Source organism: Chiloscyllium punctatum, chromosome 40, assembly GCF_047496795.1.
Source record: "Chiloscyllium punctatum isolate Juve2018m chromosome 40, sChiPun1.3, whole genome shotgun sequence".
NCBI lineage: Eukaryota > Metazoa > Chordata > Chondrichthyes > Orectolobiformes > Hemiscylliidae > Chiloscyllium > Chiloscyllium punctatum.
The window spans coordinates 42,657,051-42,674,079 of NC_092778.1; the positions used below are offsets into that span (position 1 = coordinate 42,657,051).

At 40.4% G+C, this 17,029-nt stretch overlaps 2 protein-coding genes across 3 annotated transcripts in view; one reads left to right on the forward strand and one right to left on the reverse strand.

Moving 5' to 3' along the window:
* cluap1 (clusterin associated protein 1) overlaps positions 1–2,566 on the forward strand; it is a 27,175-nt gene extending 24,609 nt beyond the window's left edge. For both annotated transcript variants that reach the window (XM_072559660.1, XM_072559661.1), the window contains one exon: positions 912–2,566. In XM_072559660.1, coding sequence (XP_072415761.1) covers positions 912–1,061 — 150 coding nt within the window. In that variant the 3' untranslated portion in view covers positions 1,062–2,566. The remainder of the gene's footprint in view (positions 1–911) is intronic.
* The window catches only part of rab11fip3 (RAB11 family interacting protein 3 (class II)), a 118,543-nt gene continuing 104,080 nt past the window's right edge, over positions 2,567–17,029 (reverse strand). The window contains exons 7-15 of the mRNA XM_072559659.1: positions 13,567–13,602; positions 12,696–12,789; positions 12,041–12,144; positions 10,278–10,418; positions 6,781–6,862; positions 6,266–6,403; positions 5,911–6,066; positions 5,667–5,807; positions 2,567–5,421 (exon numbers count right to left, since the gene is read on the reverse strand). Coding sequence (XP_072415760.1) covers positions 5,290–5,421; positions 5,667–5,807; positions 5,911–6,066; positions 6,266–6,403; positions 6,781–6,862; positions 10,278–10,418; positions 12,041–12,144; positions 12,696–12,789; positions 13,567–13,602 — 1,024 coding nt within the window. The 3' untranslated portion in view covers positions 2,567–5,289. The remainder of the gene's footprint in view (positions 5,422–5,666; positions 5,808–5,910; positions 6,067–6,265; positions 6,404–6,780; positions 6,863–10,277; positions 10,419–12,040; positions 12,145–12,695; positions 12,790–13,566; positions 13,603–17,029) is intronic.

The window sequence follows — 17,029 nt, forward strand, 5'->3', positions numbered from 1 at the left end:
CTTTGCAGGCCATGGCACCTGCATGCATAAGTTGTGTCTATCACTATTCACATAATCTTGCTTTCCTGTTTTTGCTGTCAATCAAAGTGGATGACTCCACATTGAAATTCATCTGCCACCCATTTGCCCACACTTTGCTTGTCCAAATATGTGTCATCTGCAAAGCTAGGGAAATTACATTGTTCTATTATCTATAATATGTATTGAGAGTAACTGGGGTCCAAGCACTGATCGCTGTGCTGCTCTCTGCTCCCCATCAACCAAACAAATCACTCAAAAAAAAACATTTATTTGTACATTGCTTCCTGTCTGCCAAACAGTTTTGTGCCAGTAGACTATCTTCAATCACTAGTTTAATTTTATATGATAACTACTTATGGGGTAGTATTGAAAGCCTTCTGAAAGTCCAAGTCAACCACACCCACTCAAAGTCTACATATTTGTGGTGTAGGTAGATTCATCCTTGAAAAACTCCAGTCAATGTGTAAGGATAGTAACCTACCGGGCAGATTCAAACCAAACATCAACCTAAGTTGATAACAAGTGCAATACAAAGAAAAATTTTATGCTGCATGTTTCTGATCTAGAATGTTTGTATAGTGAAGATAGATTCATCAAAATTCCAGTCAGTTTGTCAAGCACAGTTTCCCTTCTGTAACTCCATGCTTTGTCTGATCCTGCCATTGTTTACCAAGTCCTTTGCATTCAAATCTTTTAACAAAGATCTGTGCTATGGTATATAACAAAATATGTGGGATGTTCACTTTTACTGCAAAAATATCTGGCAGATTATATAGAGTAGCTGAGGCTAGAGTATCCAAACCTATCATCATGAGGTGATTGCTGATTAGGACACTGGTCTCACATAACACTTTTTTTGTCGTAAAAGTTGTCAAATTTTTACACTGCAGGAGGAGTCAGATGACAGTGAGATTGATGTTGAAGATGACGAGGATGAGTATGAAATTGCTGAAGATGATGATGAAAGTATTGATATTCAACCAGAACAATCAAGTAGAATCCACAAGCAGGACCTTGAAGAAAGTGATAATGACTTCTAGTCCTAACACTCTGCAACTGTGTTTGCATATGTAGAAGATGCTTTCTGATCTTCCTCTAGTTCCTTTTGAATCTCAACATTATATACATAAAACTCATAGCCTTCAGGACATAATAAACATGTGGAGCTGTTTGTTAATAAATAGAATCATTAGAAATAGTGTCCTGTACCTATGTTAAATAGTTTTCTCTTGCAGTGAAGTCAGTCCTTTATTCCATTCCAAATAAAAACCACAGGTACATTTCAACAGGTAAATATTTCTGAAGAATAAATTCTCCATCTGCTACATTTTGAGGGAGAAAAGAAAAACAAAATTAAATTGAGCAGCATTAAAGTCCAAGTATTGCCCTCTAGGATCCCATAAAAATGGACAATTCTCAATGGTTTGGAAGTGGGAGAAATGACCACTCCAGTACAAGAACCTTCCAAGTTAACCAATTTGGGCATGTTATGGCATACGTCTAGGGCAGATGGGACTTGAATCTGAACTTTCTGACTTGATGCTACACCATAACAGAATTGTGAATGCCATCGAAAAGGATCTATCAAAATGTATTTTGGAAACCTATCAAAAGTCAGATCTTATGGGATTGACCAAGTTACAGGAAACAGCACTGGAGACTAGGAAAAAAAAAGGTATATAGTTTCCCCAGAATTGGTAGTTAAACATGGATGCAAATTCCAAAAATCATAACTGTCAATACTTGAAAGTATTTGAACTAAAAGAGGACAGTGATAAGATACAGGTGATGGAATGGAATGGCAAATTAAATTTAGAGAACTGTGAAGAAAATTTTGGAAGGAATGGTGGTTGGGGGGCAGGGGGGAAAGTGAGGGGAGAGAGAAATTAGAGGGAGGCAGGAGCACCAACCTTTGTGCATACATAAATCAAAAGGTAGGTTGACAAATACCACAAAGTGATCGATGAAGGATAGTATTCTGGTCTTCAGTGATAGGGCATAGGATTACTTGGTTTGACCTCAATTGTGTCCAATTTTTGGCATTACACTTGAAAATGCAACAAAGATAGAGAGGTGTCCATAAAAAGAAATGGTTTTGAACAGCGTCCACTTCTTCAAAAGATGATGAAAGGGTGATTTGATAGTGGTGTTCAAAATCCTGAGTCTAGCCTACTTTGTCCAGTCTCAAACTAAACATCAATTTTAAAGTGATAGGCAAATGCAGGACAAGGAAAACATTTATGTAGTATGGGGTTATGGTGTGAACATGTTTGTATGGTATAGCCAGATTCACATGACTTAAGATAATAGAAAATTATCTGGAGCATGGCACCAAGCATTTGGTGCTTGTAGAAAGCTGACAGACAGGATGGACCAAATAGCCTCCAGCTAGAATACAGACTTATAAATGGAAATACTGGAGATATTCTCTAGTAGATTCATACTAAGCATCTTTAAAAAGGTAATACCCCATACAATACTATAGTCAAGTTTTATTTATGGATCAACTGCTTGTGATTATTCGTAAATAAATTGAGACACAAGATTTTGTTGCTTTAGATATTTTATTTGGTACATCTGCCTGGATGCTTACAGTAGCCAATACATCACCATTCATTCCATACCTCAGCACCAAGAAACGCCAGTCTATACAGGATTGCAAACCCATATTTCTGTACAGTCACTGATTACTATGATGATCAATGTAATGTTTATTCCCTGGCTGATGGGCAGTTTCTGTATAAACAGCAAGTATTGATGCTCAGATTAGCTCTGGTGATGAAGCAATACACAAGCCAGGATCAGAACTTTGTTTAAAAAGAGTTACATCAAATTTTCTCCAATTGTTAAGACACTACATTGATAAGACAAAATATTTTAAGACATTTCATTTATACAATCATTGACAGTATCATCTTCTTTATGGCTAATTGGGTGCAAGTTAATGCATTGACCATAAAGAAATCAACATTCAACCTGCTCCCTGTCAGTTTCCTACTATATACAAACACAACCTATTGACTTTACAAAATTGAGCTATCAGGTGATTCTAATGAATCCATTAGTTATCCAACTCCAGTATAAATCTGCCTTCATTCTATAAAAAATAACTTTCTACTGTTTAAAGGATAGAAAATTCAAAATGTACATCGATTTACACCAGAAACCATGCAAAGTTTACAAGCACACAGCAGCGTCTTGTATCAATGGAACTCATGCAGAAGGCACGAGAGGCACCAGGAGAGCTCTCCTTGAGCTGAAGCTCTCACATGCATTCTGATTGGAAAGTATTACCAGAGCTTAAACAGAACAGACTGAAGAGAGGCTCTCAGCACCATCAACTGCCCAAAATTAAAAAAAAATAGGGCCACAACCTGATCTTCCTTGTACAAATGATGCAATGCAACAAGGTATCTGGGTGCTGAGAGGAACAAGCATACACAGCACTTTTTCTGATTTACAGCATTGTGGTAAGTGCATGAATTAAAAAGGAAACATCCTTGTCCACAAAATTCAAATCATAGAAAGGCCAAGCAAATAAATTTGCATAACTGCATGGCCTGGAGTACATAATGAATGCAAAAACAAATATGGTTTTGAAAAACACTTGGGCATTCCTGTGGAAAGTAAATTCAAAACAGCAAGGCTGTCCAAATGGTGCTTCACATACACACCAGAAAGGGTGGTAGGATCTAGTGGAGAGAGCAAGAACTAGAGCCACAGCAACGGATCAAGGCAAGATCTACTCAAATTTCTTGAGCAGTGACAACTCATAAAAAGGTCTAGTTCTCCAACCATATCTCTGCATGCAGATAAGGAGGATGGGCTCAAAATTTTTGATAGCATGCAGCAAGTCTTGAATGTTCAAATAAGAATCAATTAAAAAAAATGAATATGCACTTTTAAAACAATTGAGGGACGGGTCCAAAAATGCTAATATTTTGAATAAACTTTGTAATGTTACTGACACTCATTTGCGCAGATCACGGGCATGAGATAGCATTAAAACAGATGAGTGTCAATGGCTTAATTACCCTCTTTGCCAATAGGTCATGAACAAGAACCAAAAGAAAAGGAACAATGTGAGCATCACCAAGTAGCAATGTTAAATAGCCAGTATCAGTGCAACGTAACATCAAGACAGAGTGCAAAACTAAGTGTGCCTACAACTCTATTAAATTACAGGACAGTTATCATAAAGTTACTTCATACAAACCAGTGTTACAGGAGTGTTTCATTGAGTGGTATAGTGTTACGTTCATTTACACATCCACGTCTGTTTCATGTATTGGGGTGAGGGGGTGGGATATGGAGTACACAACTGAACAGTCAGATCAAGGTACAGCTGGGTGAAGTATTTTCACTGTCATGACCTGCTCTGTTAACTGAAATTTATTAATGATTTCACAGCAGTTTCAGATCAAAGTTGCATCACATTGAGTCCAACTCAAGCTCATCAGAACCAGTCTAACAGAGGCAGAAGTTGAAATTATAGCTTTAAAAACAATCCAGCCATGTTGAAATAGGACTGTGTGATTCTGGACTTTAAAACCCCTGCACTTCAAAGGCAATTTAATTTTGAACAGACAAGTAGTGATATGTGGCTTCAGAAAGAGACTCATCCAACAGGACAATTGTGCTGTGTTAACAAAGTGATCCTGGCAGGGCAAATATTAAGTTCATGGTGCTGGACAAAACATGGGCAATAGATCCTGGTTCCCAAGTATGAAAATTTTACATTGCATGAGGAGTCAAAACAGGGGGGAGAAAAAAAAAGGGCCAACATAGAGAAATGCAGTAGGTCCCACTGGATGCATCATAAATTGCAGCCAGTAGTATTATATAGGACCCCTGCAAGCACCACCTGACAACCTGCTGCATGCCCAGAAATTCCTAAACTGAGTGGGTGGGGCAGGACTGAATGAATGTTACAAGTAACAGCTTAAGTTAGTCGTAGTGCTTTTCTTCCCTCCTATTAATAATCCATACCTTCCTTCACTGCAATTTAATTACATGCTTGTGCATTACTGCAAAAACCTTGAGCAGTCCACACTGATACTGCAATCTGCAATCCAACCCATCCATGAAAGGGGAACAAAAACCTGCAGGAAATTACAAACGCCTTTCGTACCTTGGCATGATGATAAAATTTAAGTTGTGCAGGTCCATGATTCAAAGTTTGGACAAAGATTGCTGCAAGGAAATTGCCTCACAATTTACACTCATACAGGAGAAGAGAGTTACTGTTTGTATACTGGTCCTGAGGGGCTAGGAGTGTGTCTCAGTATGTTTGATCTCAAGAATTGCAGGGTTGGTCTCCATAATTGCCACAACAATTCGGTCAATGTAATCCTGCAGCCTGTAGTTGATTTCCTCTTGTTTCTGAATAGCATCCATAAGCTGCGATCAAGACAGAAAGACAGCAATAGAGAAGGTTAGAGTGCATTTAAGTATCAATAGCTGGAGACAGCGCGAATTATTGCACATACACCAAAGCAAATCTGCCCTGCTTCTGATCCTTTGGTCAGGCCTCAAAACAATTTCACTCACGTTTTGGATACCACTAAACTGGAAATTATTGTACTTTTTAAAGATGACTTTTTCTAAAAAAAGAAAACAGCAAAGTCCAATTTTGATAAACTTACCTCATCCCTAGAAACAGAACTGATTTCTGCTGCCAGTGATTCTGCAAGAGAGGCTGTGAAAAGACTCTTTGCTCCCTGGATACTCAAGTTAATAATCTGTCCATTCAGCTCATCATTTTGCTCCTTCAGATTTTCGTTATCCTGGATAAAGGGAAAGGAGACATACATTAACTATTTAATAGGCATAAACACAGATAATCTTTACTGCAGAGGGGATGGGTGACATAACCCTACTCATTTATACCTGTTTAAGCCGTTTAATCTCTTGCTCCAGCTCACTCTCTCTATTACGGCTATTGTATTCCTGCAGCCCAATACTGCTTGAACGCCCACGTGACCTCTCGGTTTCTAGCTTGAAGAGTTGTAGGTGCTCCAATTGCTTCCGCAGATCTTCTATGAGCTAGACAACAGAGGGGGAAAAGGTCAACCAAAGTTAGTCGACCAGGCGTGCATCACATGATTTTGTTGCTATGGTCTAGGAAAAAAATATTTCAAAACACAGGAACCAGCAAGTCAAGTTTCAGATGAAACTGAAAAACTCAGTACATTTAGCAAAAAAGTTAGGGAACCAGGGGGAAAAAAAAAGTGTAAAAACTCACCTCTTGAGTGGCTTCCTTTTCTTTCTGAAACTGGTATTGCTTGTGTAGGAGTTTATCTGACAGTTTCTGGTTGTTTTCTTGCTCTTCCTGCAGTTTGTGTGTCAGTTCATCCACTTCATCCAACAGCTTCTGCTTCTCCTGAAATAATAAAAACTTGAGGGAGTGACTGCCCATATAAAAGAGTATAAATATTGGGACTACTATAGGAGAACTTGTCAACAGGACAGTACTTGGGAAGAGACAAAGGAGGCAGAACAGCATGGTGGCTCAGTAGTTAGTACTGCTGCCTCTCAGCACCAGGGACACAGGTTCAATTCCAACCTTAGACAACTGTGTGGGGTTTGCACATTCTCCCTGGAGGGGCAGGGTGGATGGCCTGCTTCTACACTTTAGGGATTCTATGAAAAAGAATAGTTGAGACTTGCTACACGACAAATAATAGCAAGTGATCCTGACAATAGCAGTAAATCATACAGACTTTTGTTTAAAATATATCCAAGCAAAACACAACATACCTCTTCCAGTCTCTCAGCATTAGCCCGAAGGCAGGGAATGCATGCTCGTAATTCCCCATTCTCCTCATCCAGTTGGTGTAACCTGACAAATGCAACATTTACACAATTTATTGCCAAAGACTGCATATTATTGTATTGGCTTCATAACATCTAAAACTATGCAGGGTAGATTCACTCAAGACAGAATAGTATTAATTTCAGCATTCACCCATTAGGTAAAAATCACAATTTAATTATTCTGGGGAGACAGTGGTGTGCAATTGGATGAGTAAGCTGGAACTCTAGGCTATGATGTTTTGGCATTGTGTTTGAATTACACCATGATAGAAGTCTGAATTCAGCAAAAATACTGAATTGTTTTTTGTTTAAAAAAAAGGGAGCCTATTGACAATCACATCTCACTTGAAATAACTAGCAGTTCTGATGAGGGTAATGCAACCAATGTGATCTACATGAACTTCAGCAAGGCTTTTGAAAAGGTCCTTCATTACAACTGGCAAAGGAAGGGCACATGGGATCAAAGGCAAAGTGGCACATTGAATCCAACATCAGTTGAGAGCATGAAGCAAAGGGCAATGATACAGGTGTCTGTGTCTGTGTGTGTCTGTGTCTGGAAGGCTGTTTCCAGTGGAGTTTCACAAGTTTGGTGGTGCAGAGGATATTTAATATGATGCTAAGGTTGGAGGGAAAAGATTGGATAGGCTAGAGTGGTTTTCCTTAGAGGTGTGAAGATTATTAGGGACATCGATAAGGTGAAGGTGATTAGATTAGCAACGTCAATATCTGGAGTGCTAGGATTAAAAAAGGTAGAAGGCAGCGAAGAGGGAAACAGAGGAAAATTCTTTCCACCCTGAAGGTGGTGGGAATGTGGAACTCACCATCACTGTCAAAGAAATTAGAGATGAACAATAAATACTGATCTTGCCAACAATACCTACATCCCAAGAATTAATTTAAAAAGGTTCTTGCATGCTAAATTTAAGGATCTATTCCTTCCTCACATCCTATTATCCTGGAATTCTTTGAGGAAGTAATGAGCAGGTTAGACCAAGGAGAGCCAATGGATGTATCTACCTGAACTTCAAGGCAGTCTTTGACAAGGTGCCACACAGGAGGCTACTGAGTAAGATAAGGGCCCACGCTGTTAGAGGCAAGGCGCTAGTATGGATAGAAGAGCTGCTGTCTGACAAGAAGCAGACATTAGGGATAAAAGGGCCCTTCTCAGGGTGGCAGCTGGTGACTAGTGGTGTTCCGCAAGGCTCAGTGTTGGGACCACAACTTTTCACTTTATAAGTTAATGATCTAGATGAAGAAACTGAGGACATTCTGGCAAAGTTTGCAGATGAGACAAAGATAGATAGAGGGACAGGTAGCATTGAGGAGGCAGGGAGGCTGCAGGAGGATTAGGAGAGGGGGCAAAGAAGTGGCAGATGGAGTACAATGTGGGAAAGGGTGAGGTCATACACTTTGGTCGGAAGAAGAGAGGCATGGTCTATTTTCTAAATGGGGAGAAAATTAAAAGTCTCAAGTGCAAAGAGACTTGGGAGTTTAGTCCAGGATTCTAAAGGTAAACTTTCAGTTTGAGTCAGTAGTTAGGAAGGCAAATATAAAGATGGCATTTATTTTGCCAGGACTTGAATATAAAAGCAGGGACATACTTCTAAGGCATTGGTCAGACCACATTGAGTACAGAGGAACATTGATTATCCGAACGGGCAAACACTATTTCATTTGGATAATTGATTATTCGGTTAATTGATTCAATGCCTTTCCTCAGGGGCTCAGTTTTCGGTTGTTAAGCCTGCTTCCCGTCCAGGAGACGAGGCAGCAGCACACTACCCCCTCCTTCCCTTCCGCCCACACCCCCCACCCCAATCCAACACCAGCCTCCTCACTCCCCTGCCGTCCCCAATCCAGTCTAATGCTGCCCTCCCCCTCTCCGGGGCACTGGACTGGACACCAAAACTGCTGCTGCTTTTTTGTTTGGGGGGGGGGGGGGGGGGGGGGAGTGGAGTCTCCAAATAGACACACAGCTTTTCACTGCAACTTTGACAGGTTCCATTTTTGCCCTGTATGGGACAAATGCTGGAGAGATTATCTGGGGAAGTGGGGGGGCATTTAGGGTACATGCCTGAGAGAGCGAGCGCTCAAGATCAGTCATTTGGAAACAGTGCCTGGACTCCCAGTGTCCAGGGCTGTTCTTGGCAGCATTTCAGTACGTAGAGTTCATTTTTAATCACTATAAACAAAGATGCAATCAATGTTGGAAACACATCATTGATGCAATGTTTCTGTTGGGACCTCAAGATCTCCTTCAGATAATTGTTATTCGGTTAATCGAGGTTCCTCTGTATTGTGTGCAGTTTTGGCCCCATATCTTAGGGAGGATGTTCTGGCCTTGGAGTGTGTTCAGAGGGAGGGTCACAAAAATGGTTCCAGGAATGAAAACCTTAACATGAGAACGGTTGAGGACTCTGGGTTTATACTCGATGGAGAGGGGGATTAAAAAAAAAGTGATCTAATTGAAACAAACAGAATACTGAATGGCCTGGATGTTGGGAAGATGTTTCCATTGGTTGGAGACACTACAACCTGAGGGCTCAGCCTTAGAGTAGAGTAGAGTAAAGGGAAGACCTTTTAAAACAGAGAAGGAGAAAATCCTTCAGCCAGAGTGTGGTGTATCTATGGAACTCATTGCCACAGAAGGCTGGGGAGGCCAAGTCATTTAGTATATTTAAAACAGGGATAGATAGGTTCTTGAGTAGCAAAGGGATCAACGGTTACAGGAAGCAAGCAGAAGAATAGGGTTGAAAAGAAAAAATTATCAGCCATGGTGGAGCAGACTTGATGGGCTGAATGGCCTAATTTCTGCTCCTATTGTAGAACACCTGATGGGCAGAATATTGCTGTAGGAGATCCTTATGATAGCATTCTTAGCCCAGGCCATCAGTCTGGCTGACTGGAAAATCAAAGTCTGGACTCTTTTATAAAAGTCTTACAGTGCAGAAAAAGGCCATTCAGCCTATTAAGGATCAGATCAAACCAACCTTGTAACGCTGCATTTACACTGACTAATCCACTTAGCCTTCATATTCTATGGAGATTATGGACAATTTGGCATGGCCAATCCACCTAACTTGCATGGGAGCACTTGGCAGAAACCCACACAGATACTGGGGGCAAGTACAAATTCTACACACTCAGACTCACCAAGGCTACAATCAAACCCTGGTCCCTAGTGTTGTGAGGCAACAGTACTAACCAGTGAAGCATCATGCTACCCTTTCAAGTGACTGGTGAAACTGGCGCAGGGTGAACAAGATTTAACTTTCCTGACAAAAAAATGGCTGGTGTCAGTAACCAATAACCTCCAGCCCAAAACAAATTCTGGTATGAAAGACAAGCCCATTCCTATTTTATTAAATATATGGTCTCTGCCATGATACATTTGGCCACAGGGATACATATGCTTTTGGTGACAGGTCTCTCTCTCTTACCTGGTATGCAGACTTTCAATTTCAATGACCTGTTCTCGTTCCACTTTGCTCAGATTTTCTTTCTGTTTCTTAAGTTCCTCCAGTAACATCTGCTCAGACCTGGTCTCCTGCTCCTTAAGCTGTTCCTCCAATGCATTTGCCCTATTCAGAGTCACAAGGGGACAATAAGTGACTTTAATACTAAAGACTGGTTAAACTGGAGAAAGTTTAATCCTAAACCAGCATAAGCATGTATTTTCAGTATCAGTTGTCAGCAAGTTATGTACAGTAAAGCAATAGATGTGCCACAGCTGTAGGGAAGAGGAATGTTTCTGGGTACTTCACAGCCTAAAGTTAAAAAAAAAATCCAGAATAAAATTACCAGGAAAATACACTGAAGATTAATAGATCATTCAGTACATTTACTGGCCAAGGGATCTTGACTTCAAATCATCATAGTGTGAAAAATAGTGACTGCATCTGAAAAGCATTGTTGTAGATTTAGAAAAAAAAACAACCTGTTCAGGCACCTCTGAAGCAAGTGGGGCCTTCTAGTTTACAATAATGCACCTGTGGCTCAAACGCAGCTTCAATATCAGGACGTGAAAATATTAAGTTTAATTTTAATGCATAAATCCAACAAATAAATAGTCCTTGAAAAGAGGGAAACCAGAAATCAAAGGGTACTTCAGCTAACACAGTAAATCCCTGCTCTTGGTCAAATTATGACTGGATCTTTTAAAAATACAAATTGGTTTCAAGGAGTTCAATCAAGCATTTATTACACTCCAGCACTTGGGGGAAAACATACAAACTCAGTAGTCAACGTGAAGGCTGTTTTGTTAGATTTTCCAGTTAAAGGTTAAAGGCCAGATGTTTTCTTAAGAGCTGGCCATTTAATTAATTAAATCATGGCTGATCTGCATCTTAAATGCTACATATCTGCCTTTGGCCCATATCCATTTGCTTAACGAAAATTAATCTAGCTCAGATTTAAAATTAACAAGTGATCCAACATCCACTACCATTTGTGGAAGAGTTCCAAACCTCCACGACCCTTTGTGCATAGAAGTGCTTCCCAACATCTCTTTTGAACTGTCTGGTCCTAATTCTTAGACTACGCTGTCTAGGATCCCCAAAAGACGGTGTAAATAGTTTAACTACTGTCTTTTCTTGTTACTATCTTGAAGACTTCAATCAGAGCAGCCCTCAACCTTCTATATTCTAGAGAAAACAGGCATAATTTGCGTAATCTCCTCATCCGTTAATCCCTGAAGTACAGGTCATTCTTTTAAATCTACACTGTACTTCCAAGGCGAATATACCCTTCCAAAGGTGTGGTGCCCAGATCTGCTCACAGTACTCCAAGTGGGTTCTAATCAGGGTTTTGGAAAACTGCAGCAAAACATGCATCCTTGACCTCTTGCCCTCAAAATATAAAGGCCATCATTCCATTAGCTTTCTTAAATCAAAATGTCACAAACAGGTATGGATAATAAGGAGCTGTGCACCTGAAACCCCAAGTCTCTTTGGGCATGGTCAGAAGTCAGGCAACAAAAGGGGAAATGCTCTGAAAGCTCGAGATTTCAAATAAACCTGCTGGAATATAACCTGGTGTTGTGTAACTTCTGACATTGTCAACCCCAGCCCAACACCAGCACCTCCACATTTTTGAACATGCACAAGTCTCTCTGGTAATCACAGAGCACCGTTCAGATAAGTACACACTTGAGTATATGATGCTGCCAGAGGGGAGAAACAGGGTGGGATTCCACAGGTCCTACCTGTGTACCAGCTGCAGGTTCTCCTGTCTTAGGCGGTTGTGCATTTCTCCACTGGTCGTATTGTCCTGCTCCAGTTCAGAGACTCGCTTCTCCAGGAAAATAACCTGGAATCAGAGAGAGGATGCATGAACAAGGTGGGGCAGAAGAAAAAAGAAAGAGTGGAGGTGAGGAATAAAAGGAGTGCATGGGATAGTGATGGGGTGGATTTTTTTTGAGAAGGAAAATAATTGCAGCACCATGGGGTGGGGGTGGGGGGGGGGAAAGAGGGGGGCATGGTGGGAGAAGGTGTGATAAAGAAAGGCAAGGGATTTTCAGTAGGTGGACAGCACAGACATGGGCCAGTGGCTCATTACAGTAACCATTAGTTTCATTGCAAGCGACACACAAAGTCTAATCTCTGCATTTCTAAGTCTCAGAGTCGAATGAGGAGGGACAAATTGGACCTCAGCCAGCTGGCTGTTCCCAACCACGAGCTTTGAGACTGTTCATGCAAATACTAAACCCGGGCTTTGATGCTGCACTGGCCTACTCCAAAACAACTACCCTTGGAACAGCAAAGCCAACTATTTATTCAAAAACTGTTACTCTAAATACTAAATGCTCAGGACTCTGGAGTTAAAGGTTTAAGAATAATGTCAGTTCAAGTTAATGTTACCTGATCAGTGAGATCCAAGGGGACAAAGCCTAGGGTTTTCGTGGGTAGGTTCTCCATTCTGTCAATGCTGTCTGCACTGTTCTGCTGGAGGTGCCTGTAATTAGACAAAGTGTTTTGTATAAAAGACACAAAGCTCATTTCCACAGCTGACCACACAGTACAAACCCTTTGTGTTCAGAGACGGAGTGACAAGCAGTGCCAGGCACTTCACAGCAAAGCAGCTAAAACCCTACTCTAATTCATCCTCAAATCAAAATAAAAGTTTTAGCTTGATGCAGCAAATATATCTCAACATATCAGCAAATGACACTTTAAAAAATGTTTGTATATTGATAATGATTCTAAAGTACAGTAATAGATTCGTAATCAGCTTTTGGGTTTCAGCCTCCCAGAACCCCAGACTATCCTTTCCAATATTGTAGATAGGGTAACACAGAATGGGGAGAAGCAGCTTGGTGTGGAACAGAGATTTAAAAAAACCAAACAATTGCAAACCACTTAAGTAGCTGAAAAGTATTGCAAATCAGACTGCAACTTCTGAAAGATAGGACCAATTGGAGGCTTCATACCTGGAATAATTATCTGCCTCTTTCAGAGGCTGACTGAAAAACATTTTACTGTATGATGCTAGTTAAGTTTGGAGAAAGGTTGCAAAATGTGTGAAGCAACAGCAAAATCTTCCATACTTTCTCACATGATGCTGCAGAGCAATAAAAGCCCCATAAAATCCATGTGATACAACCGTCCCAAAGTGTCCTTGGGATATCACTCCCAAGAATACTTCTCCCTTTACTGTTTGACAGCCACATCGCTCCTAAAATCACAAGATGTGAACAAACAGGTTTATGGACAATCCATAGTCTCTACTCACCGAGCCACCTTCTTGCTGCTGAGTCTCATGATGGGGCTGAAAGCAGAACAACAGGATGCAGGGTAAGGAAAATGAGATTGAAACAGAGGAAGCCGGAAACTAAGATTCGGAAATGCAGTCACCATGGCTTCTCTGCAGCACATTTAGTCAAGTCATCTCAGAAGAACACTTAATTCCTTAAAGTGGTGGCCAAAAGAGAGGAGAAAGTGGGGGGGGGATAAAAAAAGAGAAAGAGGAGAAAGGGGGGGGGGGGGGGGGGAAAGAAAAAAGAGGGAGAAAAAAAAGGAGAAAAAAAAGGAGGAGGAAAAAAAAAGAGAAATAAAGATTTTTTTTTTAAAAAAGGAGAAAAACAAACATGGGGTGTGGGTGCAGAAGAGGAAGAAAGGTGGGCTGATGGACACTAGGAGAGTGGGAAGATGGGAGGGGGAAACTGAGTTGGGTAGGTGTGGGGTACATTAGCTAAAAACTGCCCATACTGCCATATGCCACTGCTCAATTCCTTCTCAAATTTGCACTGGAATTCATTTTGAAATGCCTTTTGAATGTGATCCAGTTTTGGCTAGTTTTGTTCATTGCAAACTTATGAATATGAAAGCAAAGGGCTTGGAAACAAAACAAAAAACTTGTCTTGGGGTTGGAGCTGAGGGAATGGTTCAGCCTTTTCCAGAGAAGATTAGTTCATTTCTGACAGTTTCAATTTCCATTTGCACTAAAAAAAAGGGGGGTAAGAGAGAGAAAGAGTTTGGAAAAGAAAACCAATTAAACATGCTTTGTACAGAGCAAATATTGATGGCACTGCTAGTTTCTCATTGCATTTGTGAAAAGGATAAGCCTGACAATGAATTCTAGAATTTTGAGCTGCTTTCAATATCCTTCTGTAATATTTCACAATCACTCCTAACATGGGGGTGTGGGGGGGGGGGGGTAGGAGTCAACCTTCCAATAAAGCATCTTTTGTACTGACATACACTTTTTTTTTTAAAAGCAGAAAAAGATCAAGTGTATGTCCTCAAAGTTCATCACTATTTTACCCTCCGTTTACTAAACGCATCAAGTTTTGTCATCTGCAGATTTTGAAATTGTCTGGTACCCAACCTAGGTCATTAATACAGTTCACTAAAAGCAGTAGATCGAAAACTGACCCAGGGAACCTGACTGGCCTGTTGTTTTTGCCAGATTTATCCTTGCACCACTTCTTGAACAAGGGTGCACAACATTTACATCTCTCTGGTTCGGTGACATCTAATCCTCGCCAAATATGTGGGCATATGTAGTCCATGCCTCTACAATTTGCATCATTGCTTTGATCATCCTAAAATGCGTTCCAAGTGTTGGCCCATCCAGTGCAACAGCTTCCTCCTCAAACATGACTTGGGCAATTTTTCTTTTGACAAAGTACTGATTACTTCAGCCATTCCTTCTACACTACATTTTTATTGGCACCGAAGTAAGAGAAATGGAATTAATATGTGCTTTTATTAACCTGATAATAAACATTTCAGAAACTTCATTCCTTTGTTGGTCTTTACACTATAATTATTTTGATATTGCAAAAAAATAGTATAGGCCATTATCACTATTGCACCTCTAACTTCCCCAGTCATGGAGTGATTTTATTGCTGAGAGCCCTTTAGTTTACCATCTCCAGCAGTGTAATATGCTTCTCAACCAATAGTGCTGCTCATTACTCCTTTCTTTCCAATCTTCCCTGAAAATGTTCCAGAATATTTCACTAGCCTTGCCTCTTGAACTGGGGTTTCATTATCACCATTTTTAAAGATTAGATTCCCTACAGTGTGGAAACAGAGCCTTTGGCCCAACCAGTCCACACTGACCCGCCGAAGAGCAACCACCCAGACCCATTTCCATCTGACTAATGCACCTAACACCATGGGCAATTTAGTATGGCCAATTCACCTGACTTGCACATCTTTGGACTGTGGGAGGAAACTGGAGTACCCGGAGGAAACCCACGCAGACACGGGGAGAATGTCTGCGTGGAGTTTGCACAGTCACCCAAGGCTGGAATCAAACCAGGGATCCTGGTGCTGTGAGGCATCAGTGCTAACCACTGAGCCACCATGCCGCCCTTGCATTCTCTAAATGTGGCTACTTTCATCAGTAGTTCACCATGCCAGATTTGTATCATTCTACGTCCAGTCTTGGATCTGATCCCAACCAATACCTTATTTCTTGCTCAAGTGCATCTCTCACCCAATCTTCTGTCCATTTTATTGATCTTTTCCAATCCTACGTCTTGCTTCCCAACCCCCGAATTAGTTTTAAATCTTCCTCAATACTAGTAAATTGGTCCAGCCTCGCTGATTTGTAACTTTAGATTGAGGAATCTAAAGCCCTCCATAAATGTACATTCTCTCCAGCCACATATCCTCTACTTTATCCTATTTCTGTACTCCTTAATGCTTAATTAAGCTAGATAGATTCCTTTGAATCCTTCATTTCAGTCTTTTGGCTAGATCCCAAAAATCTGGTTGAAGGACTTCAGCTCTCTTCCTTATCTATATCTATGTCTGTTGTTCACATTGCTGCCTTGGATTGCTCTTTTCAAATAAATGGATAATTGTCAGGTTTCTTATGTTTTACCCTCAACTTAAGAATATCCAAAATCTTGCTGCCCATGTCTTAACTTACACTATGTCCCATTCAACCATCACTCCTCTATTCACTGATCAACACAGGTTCCCAAAAAGGCCAGCTTGTTCAACAGCACTGAATTGCAGATCAAGATCAAAAGCATTTCATGAAAGAGTCACTTATATTTGTTTGTGTTTTATATTATCACTGCAATTTAAAATTTAAGATTAAGAGACCATGGACATTAGTGATATCCAGTACAAAGGTATATGTACAGAGGTCGTAAGCTGTGAGTTTTCTGGCATAGGGCACATTTTGTTCAACTGGAACTTACTTTATCAGCAACTAACCACAAGAATACATTTTATGCCCAGTTAAATCCCAATACTAGTCAGTCAGTCTTGGGACTACAGACGTCAGCGATAAGTGTTTGGAACATTAATTTCTTGATAGATGGTGGTAATTAGTGTAAAGTTCATTGGGATAATTTGAAATATAGTGTAGCAGTTGCAGCAAACATCTCTTGTCGTCTATGCTGACCCTGGGCATGTAACTTTGGACTTTAAATAGTCTGCCTGTATTTAACTATCTAAAAACTCATTGTTGCTATTTAAGTATAAGAGGAACTGTTCTAACTAAAGTTGGAGTTATACAGCATGGAAACAGCAGAGTTTAACAATTATACTTGTGTGGACCCTTCAAGTCCAACACATCCATGCTGACCAAGTTTCCCAAAACTAACTTAATATTCTGTCATAACATAAATCCAGAACAGAAACTTAAGGATTGGATTTGGCAAAATATGCTATAGATTGATGGTGTGTTCTTAGGAAGTACCACTATGAGGAGTTTATGCGCAGAGTTTACA